The 20379-nt window shown below is 44.9% G+C and overlaps 1 protein-coding gene across 1 annotated transcript; it reads right to left on the bottom strand.

The window, feature by feature from the left end:
* Positions 1-16107: 16107 nt before the first annotated feature.
* LOC109759156 (L-gulonolactone oxidase 2) lies at positions 16108-18308 on the bottom strand. The gene is made up of 2 exons (XM_020317985.3): positions 17616-18308; positions 16108-17442 (listed from the first exon to the last, which is right to left on the bottom strand). Exons 1-2 carry the CDS (start codon positions 18270-18272, stop codon positions 16378-16380), a joined length of 1722 nt encoding a protein of 573 aa, XP_020173574.1. The 5' UTR covers positions 18273-18308; the 3' UTR covers positions 16108-16377.
* Positions 18309-20379: the final 2071 nt, after the last annotated feature.

Genomic DNA, 20379 nt, shown 5'->3' with positions numbered 1-20379 from the left:
CCTATTATGGCATTTCCATAGCCATTCCGAGATATATTGCCTTGCAACTTTCCACCGTTTCATTTATTATGACACGCTTCATCATTGTCATATTGCCTTCCATGATCATGTAGTTGACATCGTATTTGTGGCAAGGCCACCATGCATAATTTTTCATACATGTCACTCTTGATTCATTGCCCATCCCGGTACACCGCCGGAGGCATTCATATAGAGTCATATTTTGTTCTAGTATCGAGTTGTAATCATTGAGTTGTAAATAAATAGAAGTGTGATGATCATCATTAATAGAGCATTGTCCCATGAAAAAAAGGAAAGGCCAAATAAAAAAAGGAAAGGCCAAAAAAAAGAGAAAGGCCAAATAAAAAAAGGAAGGCCCAAAAAAAAGAAGGGACAATGCTACTATCCTTTTTCCACACTTGTGCTTCAAAGTAGCACCATGATCTTCATGATAGAGAGTCTCTTATTTTGTCACTTTCATATACTAGTGGGAATTTTTCATTATAGAACTTGGCTTGTTTATCCCAACGATGGGCTTCCTCGAAATGCCCTAGGTCTTCGTGAGCAAGCAAGTTGGATGCACACCCACTTAGTTTCTTTTGTTGAGCTTTCATACATTTATAGCTCTAGTGCATCCATTGCATGGCAATCCCTACTCCTCGCAGTGACATCAATTGATGGGCATCTCCATAGCCCGTTGATTAGCCGCGTTGATGCGAGACTTTCTCCCTTTTTGTCTTCTCCATACAACCGCCATCATCATATTCTATTCCACCCATAGTGCTATGTCCATGGCTCGCGCTCATATATTGCGTGAAAGTTGAAATTTTTTGAGAATACTAAAGTATGAAACAATTGCTTGGCTTGTCATCGGGGTTGTGCATGATGGGAGCATTTTGTGTGACGAAAATGAAGCATGTCCAAACTATATGATTTTGTAGGGATGAGCTTTCTTTGGCCATGTTGTTTTGAGAAGACATAATTACTTAGTTAGTATGCTTGAAGTATTATTATTTTTATGTCAATATTAAACTTTTGTCTTGAATCTTTCGAATCTGAACATTCATGCCACAATAAAGAAAACTACATTGATAATTATGTTAGGTAGCATTCCACATCAAAAATTCTGTTTTTATCATTTACCTACTCGAGGACGAGCAGGAATTAAGCTTGGGGATGCTGATACGTCTCCAACGTATCTATAATTTTTGATTGTTCCATGCTATTATATTATCCATCTAGGATGTTTTATATGCATTTATATGCTATTTTATATGATTTTGGGACTAACCTATTAACCTAGAGCCCAGTGCTAGTTTCTGTTTTTTTCCTTGTTTTTGAGTTTTACAGAAAAGGAATACCAAACGGAGTCCAATTAACGTGCAAATTTTTGACGATTTTTTATGGACCAAAAGAAGCCCCTGGAGTAAAAGAGTTGGGCAGAAGAGTCTCGGGCCGTCCATGAGGGTGGGGGGCGCGCCCTACCCCCTGGGCGCGCCCCCTATCTCGTGGACGACTCGGAGACCCCCCTGACGTGAGACCTACGCCAAAAATTCCTATAAATATAGAAACCTCCAAAAAAACAACCTAGATCGGGAGTTCCGCCGCTGCAAGCCTCTGTAGCCACCAAAAACCAACCGGGACCCTGTTCCGGCACCCTACCGGAGGGGGATCCCTCACCGGTTGCCATCTTCATCATCCCGACGCTCTCCATGACGAGGAGGAAGTAGTTCACCCTCGGGGTTGAGGGTATGTACCAGTAGCTATGTGTTTGATCTCTCTCTCTCGCGCGCGCGTTCTTGATTCGGCACGATCTAGATGTATCACGAGCTTTGTTATTATAGTTGGATCTTATGATGTTTCTCCCCCTCTACTCTCTTGTAATGGATTTAGTTTTCCCTTCGAAGTTATCTTATCGGATTGAGTATTTAAGGATTTGAGAACACTTTATGTATGTCTTGCATGTGCTTATCTGTGGTGACAATGGGATATTCACGTGACCTACTTGATGTATGTTTTGGTGATCAACTTGCGGGTTCAGTGACCTTGTGAACTTATGCATGGGGGTTGGTACATGTTTTCGTCTTGACTCTCCGATAGAAACTTTGGGGCACTCTTAGATGTTCTTTGTGTTGGTTGAATAGATGAATCTGAGATTGTGTGATGCATATCGTATAATCATACCCACGGATACTTGAGGTGACATTGGAGTATCTAGGTGACATTAGGGTTTTGGTTGATTTGTATCTTAAGGTGTTATTCTAGTACGAACACTATGATAGATCGAACGGAAAGAATAGCTTCGTGCTATTTTACTACGGACTCTTGAATAGATCGATCCGAAAGGATAACTTTGAGGTGGTTTCGTACCCTACAATAATCTCTTCGTTTGTTCTCCGCTATTAGTGACTTTGGAGTGACTCTTTGTTGCATGTTGAGGGATAGTTATATGATCCAATTTTGTTATTATTGTTGAGAGAACTTGCACTAGTGAAAGTATGAACCTTAGGCCTTGTTTCCTAGCATTGCAATACCGTTTATGTTCACTTTTATCGCTTCCTACCTTGTTGTTTTTATATTTTCATATTACGAAAACCTGTATCTACCATCCATATTGCACTTGTATCACCATCTCTTCGCCGAACTAGTGCACCTATACAATTTACCATTGTATTGGGTGTGTTGGGGACACAAGATACTCTTTTTTATTTGGTTGCAGGGTTGCTTGAGAGAGACCATCTTCATCCTACCCCTCCCACGGATTGATAAAACTTAGGTCATCCACTTGAGGGAAATTTGCTACTGTCCTACAAACCTCTGCACTTGGAGGCCCAACAACGTCTACAAGGAGAAGGTTGCGTAGTAGACATCAAGATAATTTCTGGCGCCGTTGCCGGGGAGGTGAGTGCTTGAAGGTATATCTTTAGATCTTGCAATCGAATCTTTTAGTTTCTTGTTTTATCACTAGTTTAGTCTATAAAATAAAACTACAAAAATATGGAATTAAGGTTACCTTATATGCTTCATCTTTTTAATGTCTTTCGTGAAAATGATGGGAAGGAAAATTGTGCTCAAGTACTAGAAGAAGAATTACATAGAATATTTGGCATAAAATATGTGAATGATGAGCATGATTGCAATGTTGTTAGTACGAATTCTTTGAATACCCATGATGCGAATGATATGCAAAGCCACAAGCTTGGGGATGCTATGTTGGATGAAGATGATATGTTTAGTCCCCCAAGTTTTGATGAGAAAATTTATTATGATGAAAGCATGCCTCCTCTTTATGATGATTATTGTGATGACACATATGCTACAAAGAATAAGGATAACCATGAAACTTGTCCTCATGATTTTAATTTTCAATTGGATTATGCTTCACATGATAGTTATTTTGTTGAATTTGCTCCCACTACTATTCATGAGAACAAATTTGCTTTTGTGGAGACTAATAATTTTTTTATGCTTGTAGATCATGAAAGGAATGATTTATGTGATGGTTATATTGTTGAATTCATTCATGATGCTACTAAAAATTATTATGAGGGAGAAATATATGCTTGTAGGAGTTGCAATAATATCAAGTTTCCTCTCTATGTGTTGAAAATCTTGAAGCTATGCTTGTTTTGCTTTCCTATGCTAGTTAATAATTGTTCCCATAAGTTGTTTGCTCACAAAATCCCTATGCATAGGAAGTGGGTTAGGCTTAAATGTGCTTGTCATATGCTTCATGATGCTCTCTTTATGTTCCAGTTCTTATCTTTTATGTGAGCATCATTAAAATCATCATGCCTAGCTAAAAAGGCAATAAAGAAAAGCGCTTGTTGGGAGACAACCCAATATTTACCTTTACTGTTTTTGTGTCTTCACATGATTATGCTACTGTAGTAATCATGTTTTATAGCTTTTGTTCAATAAAGTGCCAAGTAAGACCTTTAGGATAGCTTACGGTGATAGTTGCGTTGATCCTGCTGAAAATCAGAAACTTTTGCGCCAAGTAAATTAGTTTTCATAATTCACAGAAACGTGCTTTTGATCTGATTCTTTTTTCTCTGGGTTGGTACGCAAATTTCTCAGGTTTTCCTAATTTGGTAGAATTTTTGGAGTTACGTAAGTATGGAAAGTTACCAGATTACTACAGACTGTTCTGTTTTTGACAGATTCTGTTTTCTATGTGTTGTTTGCTTATTTTGATGAATCTACGGCTAGTAAAAGAGTTTATAAACCATAGAGAAGTTGGAATACAGTAGATATTACACCAATATGAATTTAGAATGAGTTCACAACAGTACCTAAGTGGTGATTTATTTTCTTATACCAACGGAGCTTACGAGTTTTCTGTTAAGTTTTGTGTTGTGAAGTTTTCAAGTTTTGAGTAAAGATTCGATGGACTATGGAATAAGGAGTGGCAAGAGCCTAAGCTTGGGGTGCCCAAGGCACCCCAAGGTAATATTCAAGGACAACCAAGAGCCTAAGTTTGGGGATGCCCCGGAAGGCATCCCCTCTTTCGTCTTTGTTCATCGGTAACTTTACTTGGAGCTATATTTTTATTCACCACATGATATGTGTTTTGCATGGAGCGTCATTTTTTTATTTTTTTTTGCTCGCTGTTTGAATAATATACCAAGATCTGAAATTCTTAAATGTTAGAGAGTCTTCACATAGTTACATAATTATTCGACTACTCATTGATCTTCACTTATATCTTTCGGAGTAGTTTGTCGTTTGCTCTAGTGCTTCACTTATATCATTTTAGAGCACGGCGGTGGTTTTATTTTGAAGAAATAGATGAACTCTGATGCTTCACTTATATTATTTTGAGAGTCTTAAACAGCACGGTAATTTGCTTTGGTTAGGAATTTAGTCCTAATATGATAGGCATCCAAGAGGGATATAATAAAAACTTTCATATAGAGTGCATTGAATACTATGAGAAGTTTGATACTTGATAATTGTTTTGAGATATAAAGATGGTGATATTAGAGTCGTGCTAGTTGAGTATTTGTGAATTTGATAAATACTTGCGTTGAGGTTTGCAAGTCCCGTAGCATGCACGTATGGTAACCGTTGTGTGACAAATTTGAAACATGAGGTGTTCTTTGATTGTCATCCTTATGAGTGGCGGTCGGGGACGAGCGATGGTCTTTTCCTACCAATCTATCCCCCTAGGAGCATGCGCGTAATGCTTGGTTTTTTATGACTTGTATCTTTTTGCAATAAGTATGTGAGTTCTTTATGACTAATGTTGAGTCCATGGATTATACGCACTCTCACCTTTCCATCATTGCTAGCCTCTTCGGTACCATGCATTGCCCTTTCTCACATTGAGAGTTGGTGCAAACTTCGCCGGTGCATCCAAACCCCGTGATATGATACGCTCTATCACACATAAACCCCCCTATATCTTCCTCAAAACAGGCACCATACCTACCTATTATGGCATTTCCATAGCCATTCCGAGATATATTGCCTTGCAACTTTCCATCGTTTCATTTATTATGACACGCTTAATCATTGTCATATTGCCTTGCATGATCATGTAGTCGACATCGTATTTGTGGCAAGGCCACCATGCATAATTTTTCATACATGTCACTCTTGATTCATTACCCATCCCGGTACACCGCCGGGGGCATTCATATAGAGTCATATTTTGTTCTAGTATCGAGTTGTAATCATTGAGTTGTAAATAAATAGAAGTGTGATGATCATCATTAATAGAGCATTGTCCCATGAATGAAAGGAAAGGCCAAATAAAAAAGGAAAGGCCAAAAAAAAGGAAAGGCCAAATAAAAAAAGGAAGGCCCAAAAAAAAGAAGGGACAATGCTACTATCCTTTTTCCACACTTGTGCTTCAAAGTAGCACCATGATCTTCATGATAGAGAGTCTCTTATTTTGTCACTTTCATATACTAGTGGGAATTTTTCATTATAGAACTTGGCTTGTATATCCCAACCGCCACTCATAACCTGTGCAAAATATAGTTCAGGCTTACGGTGCTCCTTCCCAACTGGCGGAGGACCAATGGCCATGTCCATCGGCTTGATCCTCGGCCAATGCACCATGGTCTTCGCGAAGGCCAACCTCGCCCCTTCAAGCCATGCAGAACGCTTAATGGTGTTGATCTGTGGCGCTGCGTCATGCAGCCTCTGCACCAAGCCGAAATTGCTGTCTGGAATAGGCTCAGCCGGCCACAGCCGGACACACAGATCCTTCAGGGCTGGCTCGGCCATTTGATGCAGCTCCATCAACTGCTCCATTTGGTCACCAAGGAGCGGAGGGTGTTTGGGCGCTGAGAACTGCAACCAGAAAAGCTGATGTTCGGAGTCGTCCTCCCGCGTCGTGTAGTGCTCCACCATAGCCGCCATACCCCCCGGGTGCTCGGCGGAGACGTCTGCAGATCGCCAGACCCGCGTCAGCAAGGCGAACCTGTTACCGCCAAAAACACTCTGCAGTAAGTACTTCTTACCATCGGCGATTTGCTTCACTTGACGAAGCTCCTCCCGGACACCCCGCACCTCCGTCCTGGCATCTTGGAGTTCCTTGTCGGCCTTGGATAGCTTGGAGGACTGTTCCTTCTGTTTCTGCTCAAGGTCCTCACATTTTGTGATAGCATCCTTGAGCTCCCCTTGCACTGTGGCCACTCGAGCCTCGTGCCTCTCACCGGCAGTCTTCGCCGTCTCCAGTTCGGCCATCTCCTTTTCGGTAGCCCCCCTCTTCTCGGCCGCCTCGGCCTCGGCTTTCTTGAGCGCCGCTTTGAGGCTCTCAACTTCCGTGGCAGTAGCTGTAGTAACCAAATAACAGGAGCTCAGTACACAATCCAGACCATAAGTATTTGGCAATAGTAGCTCTGCATTTTAATATGAGCTCACCTTGTGCCTCATCAAGCTGCTTGTTGACAAGGTCAAGTTCCCCATCAGAGCGCTTGAGCTTCCGATCCATCTCCTCTAGCGCTGCAGCATTAGCAACCGCGACCACGGAAGATGCCTGTGACATCAAAAAAGTCCACACAGTTTTCAATATTGGCCTACAGGATTGGACCCTCTGCAAGTTACTTTGCAGTTCTTGTACAGTCCCGGGGGCTGTTATATATACAACCTACTCAAACATCAAAACTAAGGGCTCAAACGACTTTACGGGAAACGAGTATGACTTGATTTACCTCAAAGCCTGTTAGCAGGCCATGGACAACGTCGTTCAATCCGGATTGGACGGGCCGAACACCCTGTAAAACCGCACCCATAAGAGTGCAGTGCCCGTCGACAATGACAGAGTTGTTCACCAACTCCTCCAGCGTGTCCAACCAACCCGCCGCCGCCTGTGGGAGGTGTTCGGCGCAGGCGTCGGGCCCCCAATCCCTTCCCCGTCGGAAGGAGGAACTGGCACCTTCGATGGGCTCGGGGGCTCAGGAGCGGATGGTTGTAGGGGTCCGGATGGCCCGGACTCCCTTCCCTTATTAGCCGCGAGGGACTCACCCTCCTGGTCCTCGGTGACCCAGGCGTCAGCCTAGGCCATGGTAGCTTCGACTCCCTCCCCTTTGTTCGGAGGGGGAGGGGTCCTTTGGGACAGTGCTTCCCCGACCTCGTCAGGGATCGGGGGAGGTGTGGAATGCGACGCGAACCTGCTGTCCGCCAGTTCGGCAGGCGGGGACGTCCCTTCTGACGACTGCTCAGTGGGGCGGTCGCGTGGAGGGCTGCAATACTAAATAGTCAGTCTCCGTTCAAAATGGTTTGTTAAAAACAAGGCAACATATGTACCCGTCAGCCGAGGGCTTGACCCTAGGTTCCCTCTTCGGAACATCTTCGGATGCTTCAGACCCCTCATCGGAGTCCGAGCTGTCAGGGAGGGCTAGCTTGGGCCGGCACTGCCTCTTCGGGGTCGGAGTGGATTGGACCTCCTCGACATCATCAGACACCGCCCTCTTCTTAGAGTGCGAGGAGGCGCTTTCCTCCTCGTCCTCGTCCCCGTCTCCGCCTTAAGCAGACGGAGCCGCGGTATCCCCGGACCGAGTGTCCGGACGAGCTCTACGCCAGAGGCCCTCCCTGGTCCCCGGTATATCCTTCTTCTTTTTGCCCTTCTGGTCGGGCGCCTTGTAAGGCACCACGACTAGCAGCTTCTCCAGCTGGCCCGATCGGGGCCCTTCGGGCAGCGGTGCTGGACCACTAATCTTCTTGGCCTTTTCGAGCCAGCCCTGCAAAAATCCGCAAAGGGAGGCTTAGATCGCATTAGGTGCGGAAATGTCATCCGAACATACGTAAAAAAAGAAACCACTTAACTCCTTCGGGGGGTTCGCTGCGTCGAGGCCGATGTCCTCTCCCTCGCTTGGCCACTCCTCTTGAGGCTTGAATAACAGACCCCACATCTTGTCGTGGCTTGTGCCGAGGAGATGTTGCACGGTGGCCGGGTCTTCGGGCTCATACGCCCACATAGGTTTGGCCCTTTCTTGGCAAGGGAGGAGCCGATGCTTGAGCATAATTTGGACCATGTTGGTTAGCTTCGCGCCGGGCTCCATCACGTGGACGACGCGCTTCTGCAGCGCCTTCACATCGGCAACAGACTCCCAGTCCGGACCCTTTGTGATCCAGGAGGCCATTCTAGCCGAAGGTCCGGATCTAAATGCGGGAGCCACCGTCCAGGCTGCGTCCCGTGGCTCGGTGATATAAAACCACTCTTTTTGCCACAACTTTACAGCGTCGAGAAACTTGCCCTCCGGCCACTCGACCCGCGTCAGCTTACTAATCATGGTCACACCGCAGTCCGCATGAGCCCCGCCAACCACCTTGGGCTTGACGTTGAACACCTTCAGCCACAGGCCGAAGTGCGGCTGAACTCGGAGGAGGGCCTCACAGACGATAATGAAGGTCGAGATATGGAGGAGGGAGTTGGGGGCTAGGTCATGAAAATCTAGCCCGTAGAAGAACATCAACCCCCTCACGAAGGGGTGTAGAGGAAATCCAAGCCCCCGGAGGAAGTGGGGAAGGAATACGACCCTCCCGCCTGGTTTGGGCGTGGGAATGATCTGGCCCTCTTCAGGGGCCCGATGAGCGATGTTGGCCGACAAGTGGTCGATCCGCTTTAGCTCCAAGATGTCCTTGTTGGTGACGATGGAGGTGTCCCACTTGCCGTTAGCACCGGATCCGGCCATGGCTGGGGTGGATGGAGTGGGATTCACCGCGGAGCAGAAGGACAGGGCGCTGGAGCTCTAGAGATTGGAGAGGCAACAACGGGAGGTGGAAGAAGGCGTGGGAGGCTAAACTATAGCAGCTCCCCTCTTTATAGGCCACGGAGGAGCCAAGTGTTCCCATTTTCACGCTGTGGGCTTCTCTGCTTCCCGATATGCTAACGACGTTATGCGCGGGTGGGGGAATCAAGATCATTGATCACATCCCTAAAAAACGGGGTACGATCTCTGCCTTGATGAGACATGCCAATACGTGCGTTAACCCAAATCCTATCGCTAATTACTCGTACGTGGTAAAACAATCGTCGATCGTTGGGGGGGGGGGGGGCTGGCCCCTGATCGTCCCCTGGCTCCGCCACTGTAAGCAACGAACTAAAACATATTATTAAGAGTTCTCTGTGGAACTCCTATGACTGTACCTGATGATTTATATTGAGTGCTCCAAGAGGACCAACAATAATCACATGAGCAAATGCATAAGCAGCAAAAATAGATATTTCGCCAACAATCGATGTTCATAGGAGACCATGTGAGCAAACATTAGTCCTATTTCTTTTGGTCAAAAGTATTAGTAACATTGTCTTAAAAATGAGGCAGCAACTTTGCTACAATAAAAGGACACTTGGAAACTTATAAATCCCTGAAGTCTAACTCTGTCAAGTTACATTTAATCTATACCTACTAATAAAGCAAGGTGCGTTTCTCCGATTTTTTCATCCGTTCACCGCCGAAAATATTCTTCTTTTATTTGAGGTGGTACTAATTTTTTTTTGCGTCTATCTGCTAGAATAAAATAATGGTTTGTCCAGAATTTCATATCTAGGCCACATGCGCTCTAGCCCAGCGAAACCAGCCCACGTAGTGGGTAAAACACCATTTGCCGCACTGTGCGCCGTATAGTATGACCTTCGCACAGGGCGCCCAAGACTGGGCCGGCCCATTTTCGTTTTCCTTTACTTATTATTTTACTTTTTCTTTCCTGTTTACTTTTTTCTCTTTTCCCATTCAACTTTATTTTTTTCCACAAAATTTCCAGAATTTCAATTTTTGTTAAATTTCCAAAAACTTTCCAGAAATTTAAAACAAATACTTTTTGAATATTTTTTGGAATTTTATTTTCTCGCTCGAGAAGTTGTTCAAAATTTAAAAAATATAGTTTTTTTTCAAATTTGCTTGAGATATTCAAAAAACAGTTACATTTTAAAAATTGTTCAAAATTCTAAAGATATTATTGTTTTACTGAAATGTTCGCAAATTGAATATAACGTCCGTGTCTAAAAAATCCATTTTCTAAAATTGTTCTGAATGTTGAAAATATGTTCCCATTTTAAAAAAGGAATCACCAATTCAAAAATATTAGTGATTTTATAAAAAGGATCATGTTTTCTAATTTTTTTTGTAAATTTCAAAAAATGTTCCTGTTTCATATTGTCTCTCCCGTTGCAACACACGGGCATATGTTAAAAAATTGTTCACATTTCCAAGATTATTCGCCATTTCATATTTTTTTAATGTTCAAATAAAAATATTTCTAATCTGATGCTATAGCATTTTTTTTTAATATTCGCGCTGGCCATTAGTTAACGGTTTCTATGGTGGTTGACTATAAATGAAAGAAATTGTTGGCACATGCCAATAGAAGAGAATATGTTGTTTGACTTTAATTAGATTAAAATTATAAGCACTTGAGCACTAAAATAATCAAAGAGTATAAACCTTCAAAAGAAGGGACATTCATGTCTGCTTATGCTAATGAACAGGATTTATGCGCTGCAATTAATAACCCACCCGGTTACACCGTCGTAGGATAGAGTGGTCGAAGCAACCCTGTCCTGAAGGTTATCGCGCAGCCACCAAATGAGGAGGCAGGCATAACCCCGAGATGGTGTCAGACTCAGAGGAAAAAAGGCGTTGGGTGCTCGCCACCATGCCGACCAACCCCACCACTATCAAGATTTCGCCTGTAAAACATGTCCAGCGAGAAGAACATAACCCCTTGCTCTCGCCTACCATTGTGGAGACCCTTTTTTCCGATGAAACATCAATTATCTTTCCCTTTGCTTCACGCAAAAAGAAAATCTTTCCCGTTGCAACGCACGGGCATATGTGCTAGTAAAACTCAATAGGAGTAGATATTTTAAAGGAAAGATAGATCTCCATTCCTTACGAACAATTCCCTAAGAACAGCAAACAGCATTAGAGGACATTCGTACTGAAGTATCACATTCCGATGACAAGATTTCATTTGTTCTCTAGCCACTTTCATGGTCCAGTATTATTTTATTTCAGCACTAAAATTTGTAGAAAGTATAATTAAATAATTTATGATATGAACTACTACCTCTATTCCCAAAATATAAGACATTTTGGTAGGCTAAACTAGCAGCTGGTCGCGGATCAGAGGAGCAGTAGTACTTAGTTGAGTGGCAATCACACCATGGGACAACGTCTGCACGGCGCCAACATGAGCATCAGAGGAGCTAGTACAACATGTATGCACCTACATGTAGTGGGCAAGGTATCCGGCATACGGCGGAGAGCAGCAGTTCGATTAATTGGATATGCAAGCATTCCTTGTGTGCAACGATTTGTACTGAATCCCAAAACAAGAAAATGCAGAGCAGGAACTGAACTGGGAATTGATTAATTCCGGGAAAGAGAACAAATTTTGGTGTTTACCAGTCCTTCATTACTCAGAGTTGAAGCCAACATATTTTCAAGGTATCAATCAAGAACAAGAAAAGGGATGTGAGGGAGACGAACCTGGATAGGAGTCTGGCCGCACGGGTAGACCGGACCCGTTGCACGCCTTGCCGGCAAAGCTCCCGATGGCGACGTACAGGGTTGGCCGGCAGGCAGATTGGATGCGCCGCGAGGTAGGGCCTGCAAGAGCGACAGCAAGGTCCTGCAACGTAGGGAGCAGGGGCGCCGCGACCTAGGGCCTGCACGCGGAATCTTGGCGGCAGGAGCGACAGCCAGGTCCCGGACTGCTGCTTCTCGACTGGATTGGGGCCGCCGCGTGGGGATGATCCGAACGGCGCACGAGAGGCTATGCGAGGGGAATCCGACTCATTAGTGCGTTGGGATGGCCTCTGAACGTGTTGTGAGGAACGAAAAAAAAAACTATGAATGAAAAAAAATTAAGTGATTTCCCAGATCTAATGGTCAGAAAATTTCAGATATGGAGTGACGTGAAATTACAAATCGTAACTCTTCAATCACCGTAAAAGAGCTCAAGAATACAAACGTTTATAGCAATATTCTTGACATGAGCATGAGACACACAAGTGAAAATTCATAAGACACTAGCAAGTTGCCCGTGCGTTGCAACGGAACAAATGTTGTGACCTTCAGTGATAATGATGGTAGAGATCAAGCATAACAAAATATTTTAAAATGATGACAAAATACATTAAAGAGTGGACATTTAAACTTGGTTCATACATAAGATGTGTTACATAAATTAAAATGAAAAACATAACTCACTTCTGCAAATTTTGTTAACATCTTCTTTCACAATGTATATCACAACTTCTATGTGAGTATATCCTTAACACAAAATCCTGCAATTTTCCAATATTTCTTTTTGTGCTAGATCGACAAAGAGGCTTGCTATGTGACAAACACCCCCATCCATTTATCAGTGGGAAGTGAAATAACCAAAGTATACGATCTTTCATGTTTAAAAATCCATCAGTTACAAAAGATAGAATGACAAGTCAAGTGACAATCAGATAATACTTTGAAAAAGTTGGAACACGTTGAAAGTCCGTGCAACATAGTTAATTACCAAGATTAGCCTCGTAAACAATTGAAGATTTAAAATGTCAAAAAACTTAAATGCCTAGAAGGTGCTAACTTGCGACCAAAATTATCCATTATTTTTTTGCATGACCTAACAATGAACTGAGCGCAAATTTGTGGTACAAAATTTCCGATCATTGTAATGTACATATATTCGACTGACTGTATACTTCAAAAAAAAGTGAATGAAGTACAAACTACTCTGTTTTTGGGGTCCAAATCTATTTAGATAAGTAAAAAAGACTCATTAAGAAACAAAATACAATTTTTTCACTAATATGATAAAGCCAACGGTCAACTTTTTGAAGTATTAGTGCACCGGTTCAGCTTTTGTTCACTTTGCTCAACCAGCTGAATCCGATCACTAATTTTTCACTAATATGATAAAACCAAGGGTGAAGTACAAATTTCTACAAAGAGTCAATTATAAAGGCTAAATCCATAGTTTAGTAACTTGCAGATCCACAGCCAACTTGTTTCTAAGCATTTCCCAAATTCACATGTTAAGGAGAGACTATGGCTTCGATCACACAAATGTATGAATCACATGCACATCTCTGCTCTGAAAAAATGACCAATTTCTTGGATCTGGCAACAGAAACCTGTACATCTTTTGAAGAATCTTGCAACAGCTCAACCAGAAAATAGAACCTTTTCCATGTGAGGACCTGGATGGGGATCGAACTAATTTCAACACAGAAATGGTGTTCCTCACGAATTTGTGGTCGGAATTTACTCAAAGATACCCTGATTTGGTCTGATACAAGAGGACGAAAGCTAGACTAACTACAAATATGATAAATGTTCTTTCCTTCCTACTTTCCCTTCAGCGAGGTCTCCGCTTATGAGCTGCCGCAAATCACAGTGGGTGAAACGAAAGCACACTTAACACAATACTATTTGAATTACATTGGTCCTCGTACTCCAGTTACTTAGCATCTGAACCATCCATCTTCATTAATGCTCTCGCATCTCCATCGTCAGATAACTGGCGAAACGTTGCTGCAGAGTTCGTCAGTTATCCTCTTCTATCTTCAGGTTTCTTCAGATAACTTCAGTAGCTTCTCTTGTCAGGGTCCTGACATTCCCTCCCCGGAAGGCAAAGACATTGCTTGGCCCAATGGATCACCATTGTCAAACCGAAAAGAAATTTACCACAGAGAGACCCAAAAGCATCTAGAAATCTTGCACAACATTCAATTTAAAGCAGACGGTACCAAATCCACGTCATTGGAATCGAGCGTCGCCCCAATCCGATCTGGCACAACCCATTAATTCCCAATGACACCTAGCAAGTAGTAGTATAATTGGACCGTCGATTTAGCCAAAGCAGGCCTGGAGAAAATAATGGGAGTCGGTGTCCCTTAAACGCCGTTGCTGACTTTACATTTAGGTTTCGGCATAACAAAGCTTGCACTGTCTTTTCGCACTTAGGCGCACAGCGTGCCCGGATGAAGTCTACCATCTTTTTGTGCCGGGAAGAAGAATGAGATCCAACTCAAAGTCAAGGAAAGCGGCCTAGACCACTGACTTTTGATGGAAGGCTTCTGAACTTTCTGGACCGTGGACCTCGATTCCGCATCACGGCGATGCCATTGCGGGCTGAAGAGAAGGAGAAGCCTCACTTACTTGTCTCAGAGACGAAGATGAGCAGCATGACAAGGACAGAGACGAGCCTGGCGACGCCGCCAGACAGCGTGTGCTTGTAGAGTCCTCGTTGACCTTGGGGTAGGCGTCGATCCCCTTCAGCTTCTACAGGAGCCCATCCATCTCCCTTTCCTTCTCCTCCGCCACCGCACGGTAGGCAACAACAGCTGGCGTCGAACCCTAATCATCCCTATTCGAGAGGAGGCGGGGTGACCGGGGCGCGCGCGCATGCGTGGCGGTAGGCAGCAGCAGCTGGCGCTGAACCCTAATCCTCACGATCCGGACGGGGTGGCTGGGGCGCGTGCGCATAGAATAGAGCTTGACCGGCGCGAGATTCCGGCAGTGAGGAATTCGGGAGGGTTTCTCGAAGACTCGGTTTCTTTCGCGAGGGAAGTAGACTACTCGGCGCGGCGTGATGTCTCTGTCTCAGCCTTAGATTTCATATCGGACGGTGAGGATGGCATGATGGCAGACACACCATCATCACCAACTCTCATTTTTATAAGAGTAGAGAAAATCTATGCCCGTGTCTTGAGGAAACAACATTACAAAACATGAGCGTGCGCACACACACATGCTGACATTACAGCTACAGGATTGAGCTGTTAAAAATTCCTCCATTCCAACATGCAGCTAGACAAAATTATTACTTCATCACTGATCTGGCATACCAAGATGAGCAGGCGATGCAAGATTGGAAAACGGAACAGAAGTTGTTACCTCTCATGTGAAAAGAGGACCGCACATGTTAAAGCTGCTCGTAAACGCAAATAATTCTTTACATGAACTACATGGGTGATTTCACAATAATACCTATGACAGAATTTCACATCAATGTAGAAGTACCAATCTTTTTACATCATAAAACCTATATTAGGTAAAATTTAGAAAATCAGATACACACCATACCATCGGCAAGAGATGCTCTTAGAGCTGACGAGATGCCATCCTGCATGCATGCTTGCGACGAGCCCCAGCTGAACCGGCTCCGGAGGCTGCACCGCGTCCTCAACAGTTTCGCGATTGACAACGAAGCGACCTTGCCTTAAAATAGCTTTGCGATTTGGGACACTATTGGTTGTATCGCTGAAACTCAAAAAAAAGAGTGGATAATTTAGCACGTACTTCCTCTGTCCCACAATATCGTTGAAACGTCTTATATTATGGATGGAGGGAGTATTTTAGGGTGTGGTTCTAGTTATGGAGTTGGTAATGATGAACGTAGTGGTGGCATATGGTTGTACTGGGATAATGATTATATCAATTTAGGCCTTATTCACTACTCACAGTATCATGTGGACATGGAAGTTACAGATCGAGCCCTTGACTTGAGTGTATATATGGTATGGGGTTTGCTAAAATTCATCAGCCAGCGATGATATATATGGGGTTTGCTAAATTCATCAGCTAGCTATGATATATATGGGGTTCCGTGAGGCGTTAGATGTGTTTTATGTGGCATCAGTTACTCTTCGCAGGGCAGGACAGGGCATTCGAGTAAAACTACCAATCTTTTTTCTTCATACGACAATCCTAATTAATTAAACTAGGAGCACTGTTCAAGGACAACACAACATAAACCAAAATGGAAAACACTACATCCCCTGAAACCAACCAACAACCATCCCGGTGAAGAAACAACTTCACATTGATTGGACACGGTTTATTTTTATCACCACAGGCCACAATGAACCAGGAAAGGGAAACACATCATGTTCACAAAAGTATCCTTCTAAACACATCAGATGGCGGACTCGAATGAGCAGACCCTCGCCTCTGTGTACACCTTCCCCGGCCGGCAGTAGTAGCCCTCCTCTGGTGCACAGTGCGAGTCGTCTGAGCAGACGCAAAGCCCCTCGATGGCGCAACGCTTCTCAACGATGACCGGGCTCCCATTGATACCCAGCACCTGGTCACTCCATTCGCTCGAGAAGATCCCATCGGAGTCGTACCTGCCCTTTACCTCAAAAAATTTGCTGGCCTTGGGGTACTTGTCAATGGCTCCTTCAAAGGCAAAGTCGCGGTTCTTGCCCCAGTGAGGCATGGCGCCGTACTTGCGTAGCGCCATCTGTTGAAGCTCATCGAGCACATCAGAGTGCGGGTTCGGCTCACCCTTGGTGAAACTCCGGTAGTAGGTTATATCGAAGTCGATCGAGTCCTCCTCCTTGCCGAGGTAGGCAGAGGATGCCTTGACGTAGCGGAGGAGTATACCTAGTTTGGCGTCGATTCCACAGAAGGCTAGTGGTTTGCGGTCACGAAGCTGCTGCATGTCGGCGATGAATGCCGACGCCCTAGAGAGCGTGATGCTATAGCCATTGTTGCCCAACAAGATTCCCCGGGTGCGCGGGTCCCACGAGCATGAGGTGTTTCCCGGGCTGTCGACACATGAGCCAGACGCTTGCATGCGGTGCTGAAACCCCACCACAGGGTACCCTGTGAAGACGCTACCATTGTTGGTGAAGCCGTACGCTGCCGTCTCAAACAAAGATACCGTCGCGTTTGCCGCCTTGCACCGGGCGACAGCGTTGATATTCTTCTCAAGAAGCTCCTCTGTGACTCTGGCAGTGATGAGCGCGGCCGTTGGGTTTGGACGGAAGGGTAGGTAGTCATTGAGGCCATCGCCCGCCGACGTGATGGCCACGCGGTCGTCCTTGCGGTAAATCACCTTGCGCTGCTCGGGCAGCCACGCCATGTCGGCGAATTCGTGGAGCTTACCCCACTTGGCGGCCTGCTCCGCCAAGTCCGAGTCGTTGCAAGTCACAAACGTCACTGACCGCTTGAACATGGGCTGCAAGGCCAGCGTAACCTGCACATTTTGTATCGTGGCACATTTTGCACTCTGTTACTCCTACAATTTACATGCATGCATGCATGCATCCGAAGCAGCAATTTTTTTTTTTGCTGAATTGGTTGGATTATTTACCACATGTGTCACGTGGTAAGCAGCAAAATAATTTAGTACAAAGAGGGAGTACATACCTGGGAAACGACACCAAGGACGCCGAGGGAGACCTTGGCCGCGTCGAGGTCAGGATCGTCGGCGCTGAGCTCCCGTACCACCGCGAACCCTTGGCTGGCTGGCGCCGGCGTGACAATCCTCATCCCGACGACATACTCGTGCACGGCGCCACCCTTTCCCCACAGCGAGCTGCCGTGCGCGCCCGTGGCCAGCAGGCCTCCGATGGTGAGCCCTGACCAGTAGGTCGAGTGCGGCAGCGCGAGCCCTTTGGCGGCGGCCTTCTTGATCAGGTCCCGGAGCACCATGCCGCTTTCCACCGTCATCAACCCCTTGGCGACGTCGATGCTCACCACCCGGTTGAGCCGCTCCGTGCTTATGATGGTGCCATCGCTGCCGCCGGGGCAGGCCAGCTTGGGGAAGCTGTGGTAGTGCTTGGTGGCCACCTTGACCTTGCCCTTGGCCGCCGCGGCGGCTGCCACAGCCGCGACCAGCTCCTTCTCGGTGCGCGGGAAGGTGGCGTTGGCCGCGCGGCAGACTGTGCGGTCCGGGAAGGAGCCGTACGCATTGGAGACGGTGCAGTCGGACGTGCCGTGAGCACAGACCACAGTCGCCGGCGGAGGGCTGGAGCCAGCGAGGCCGACCAAGAGCCCTAGGAGGAGAAGCGTCGTGAGCACCATCGCTAAGCTCTTGCAACCACTAAATTACTAATAATGTGTGTGGTACCAGGACACGATCGAGGTGATTAACCAAGGCCTTGAATGCTAGCTACCTATATAGCTACACGTTCAAAGTTAATGCTAGGAACGTTCAAAAGTCAATGCAAAACCCACATGACTAAGAGCTTTTGAATGAGCCTTCAAAGTCAAACCATGTGCGCTCAATGTCAAAGTGAATACAAAACTAGCTTTTGAATGCACCCCGCCAAAGACTAGGAATGAGCTTCTGAATGCCAAAAATTCGTCAACTCTCTAGAATCACGGGCAATAATGTGATGACTTACAAAAAGAACGTGCCCACAAGTCAAACTCGCAGGCGGCTAACCTTAATTCTTGCTTGAATATATAGTTCGCTTGTCATCTTGACCCAAGATGCACAACTTCAACTTTGACCTCATCTGATTTGAAATAGTTTTGGAGAATTTCTACGGGATTTACATCCACTTGATTTTCGCCTACAGAAATAAAGTTACTAGATTCCTTAGGACGGTTTCTATACATGAGTGCAAATTCACACTGTTAAACCCACCAAATGTACTGCGTGCCTATATCACATGATCTCAACCTATGTCATGATTATTTTGATTGATCAATTACACATGTCTATCTTATATATATGTGTCCCCTCTTAATTACAATTAAGGACATGTCTCTCAGTGATTACTGTTTTCGTCCGTCTGTTTGCACGGTCTGGACGTTCCTAGCAGTGAAATCTTGTCTGTAAAGCGATTTGTGCCGCACTATGTGTAATTTGGCCCAGCTGTCCTGTGGGTTGCTGCCCCAGAGGCCGAAACACGTAAACTGGGCTTCTTTTGGCAGCCCATAATGAGAGGGCGGTGCGCTTCGTTAATTTTTTTTTTTTCGCTCATCCTATCTCCACTTCTCCGTTTCTCAAAACAAAAAAAAAATCTTCACTTCTCCACCGCAATGTCCCGACCACTAACCCAATCATGTCGCTAGCTTGGCCGCCTAAATCACAGACGACAACCTCGAGCGGATGTGCCCTACAAATCGAGATGACGAGCAAGAGGACCAGATCCAGTTAATTCGAGCATATGGAGCGACGACCTTCTCACCCGTTGTCCTCCTCCTCTAGTATGTGAGGCAGTAGCAACAAGGATCTTTTTGCTGTTCAATTCTTGCTATTTATGAAAGTTTATGGATGCTAGTAAATCGCGCAGGGCTTAGGCCCTGTTTGGTTCGGTTGTGGATTTCTAAAAGCAGTTGTGAAAAATCTGTTGTGGAAAAATAGCTGTGAAAAATCTGATGTGAAAAAAATATAGGTCATTTGGCAAACCAGCTAATACAACTTCTTCAGATTTTGGTCCGCAGCGGAATCAGATTTTTGAAAAGCGCGTCCTGGGTTACTTCCGCTTTTGGTTCAGATTTTGGCAGCGGATTTCTGGAACCGGATTCTGCTGGGTTCGCCCTTTGGTTCAGATTCTGCTGCGCGGTAGCGGAAACCGTCGATAAAAGCTGAACCAAACAGGGCCTTAAGATGCTGTGTCGGGCAGGCTTAGGTGATCGGAACATGTTCGTGTCTGCGCGAATATGTACACCTTCTGCTTTGTTTATTCGGAGTAGCCGCAGATTAGTGGAGCAGTCCTAGATAAACTGGAATTACTAGATCTTACGCTGAAATTACTAGATAAACTAGACAACAAAAGCAACAGATTAATTAAATGATTTCAAACAACATGAAAAGAAAAGCAATAATCATGGTTGTTGGCTACTACAAAAACCTACCCACTCCGTCCTATAATATAAGATCATTTTTTCCCAAGCTATGTTAGCTTGCGAAATGATCCTATATTATGGATAGCTTGCGAAATGATCATATATTACGGGACGGAGGGAGTATATATTAATGAGCTTGCATAAGAATTGGCTCGCTTGGGACACATCCATGTTGACCATCCTTTTCTCTTGTGTCAGAAATTGAGTGTAACCATTTTGCAATTTTGATTGATTGCTTATTTGGCAAGTTTTTGATTATTTGAGCAGTCCTAGATAGACTGGAATTACTAGATCTTACACTGAAATTTTGGTTTATTACTATGTGGACAAG

The sequence above is a fragment of the Aegilops tauschii genome, chromosome 6, assembly GCF_002575655.3.
Source record: "Aegilops tauschii subsp. strangulata cultivar AL8/78 chromosome 6, Aet v6.0, whole genome shotgun sequence".
Classification (NCBI taxonomy): domain Eukaryota; kingdom Viridiplantae; phylum Streptophyta; class Magnoliopsida; order Poales; family Poaceae; genus Aegilops; species Aegilops tauschii.
Note: the sequence above shows the minus strand (reverse complement) of the source record. Positions and strands in the feature narration are given on the sequence as shown.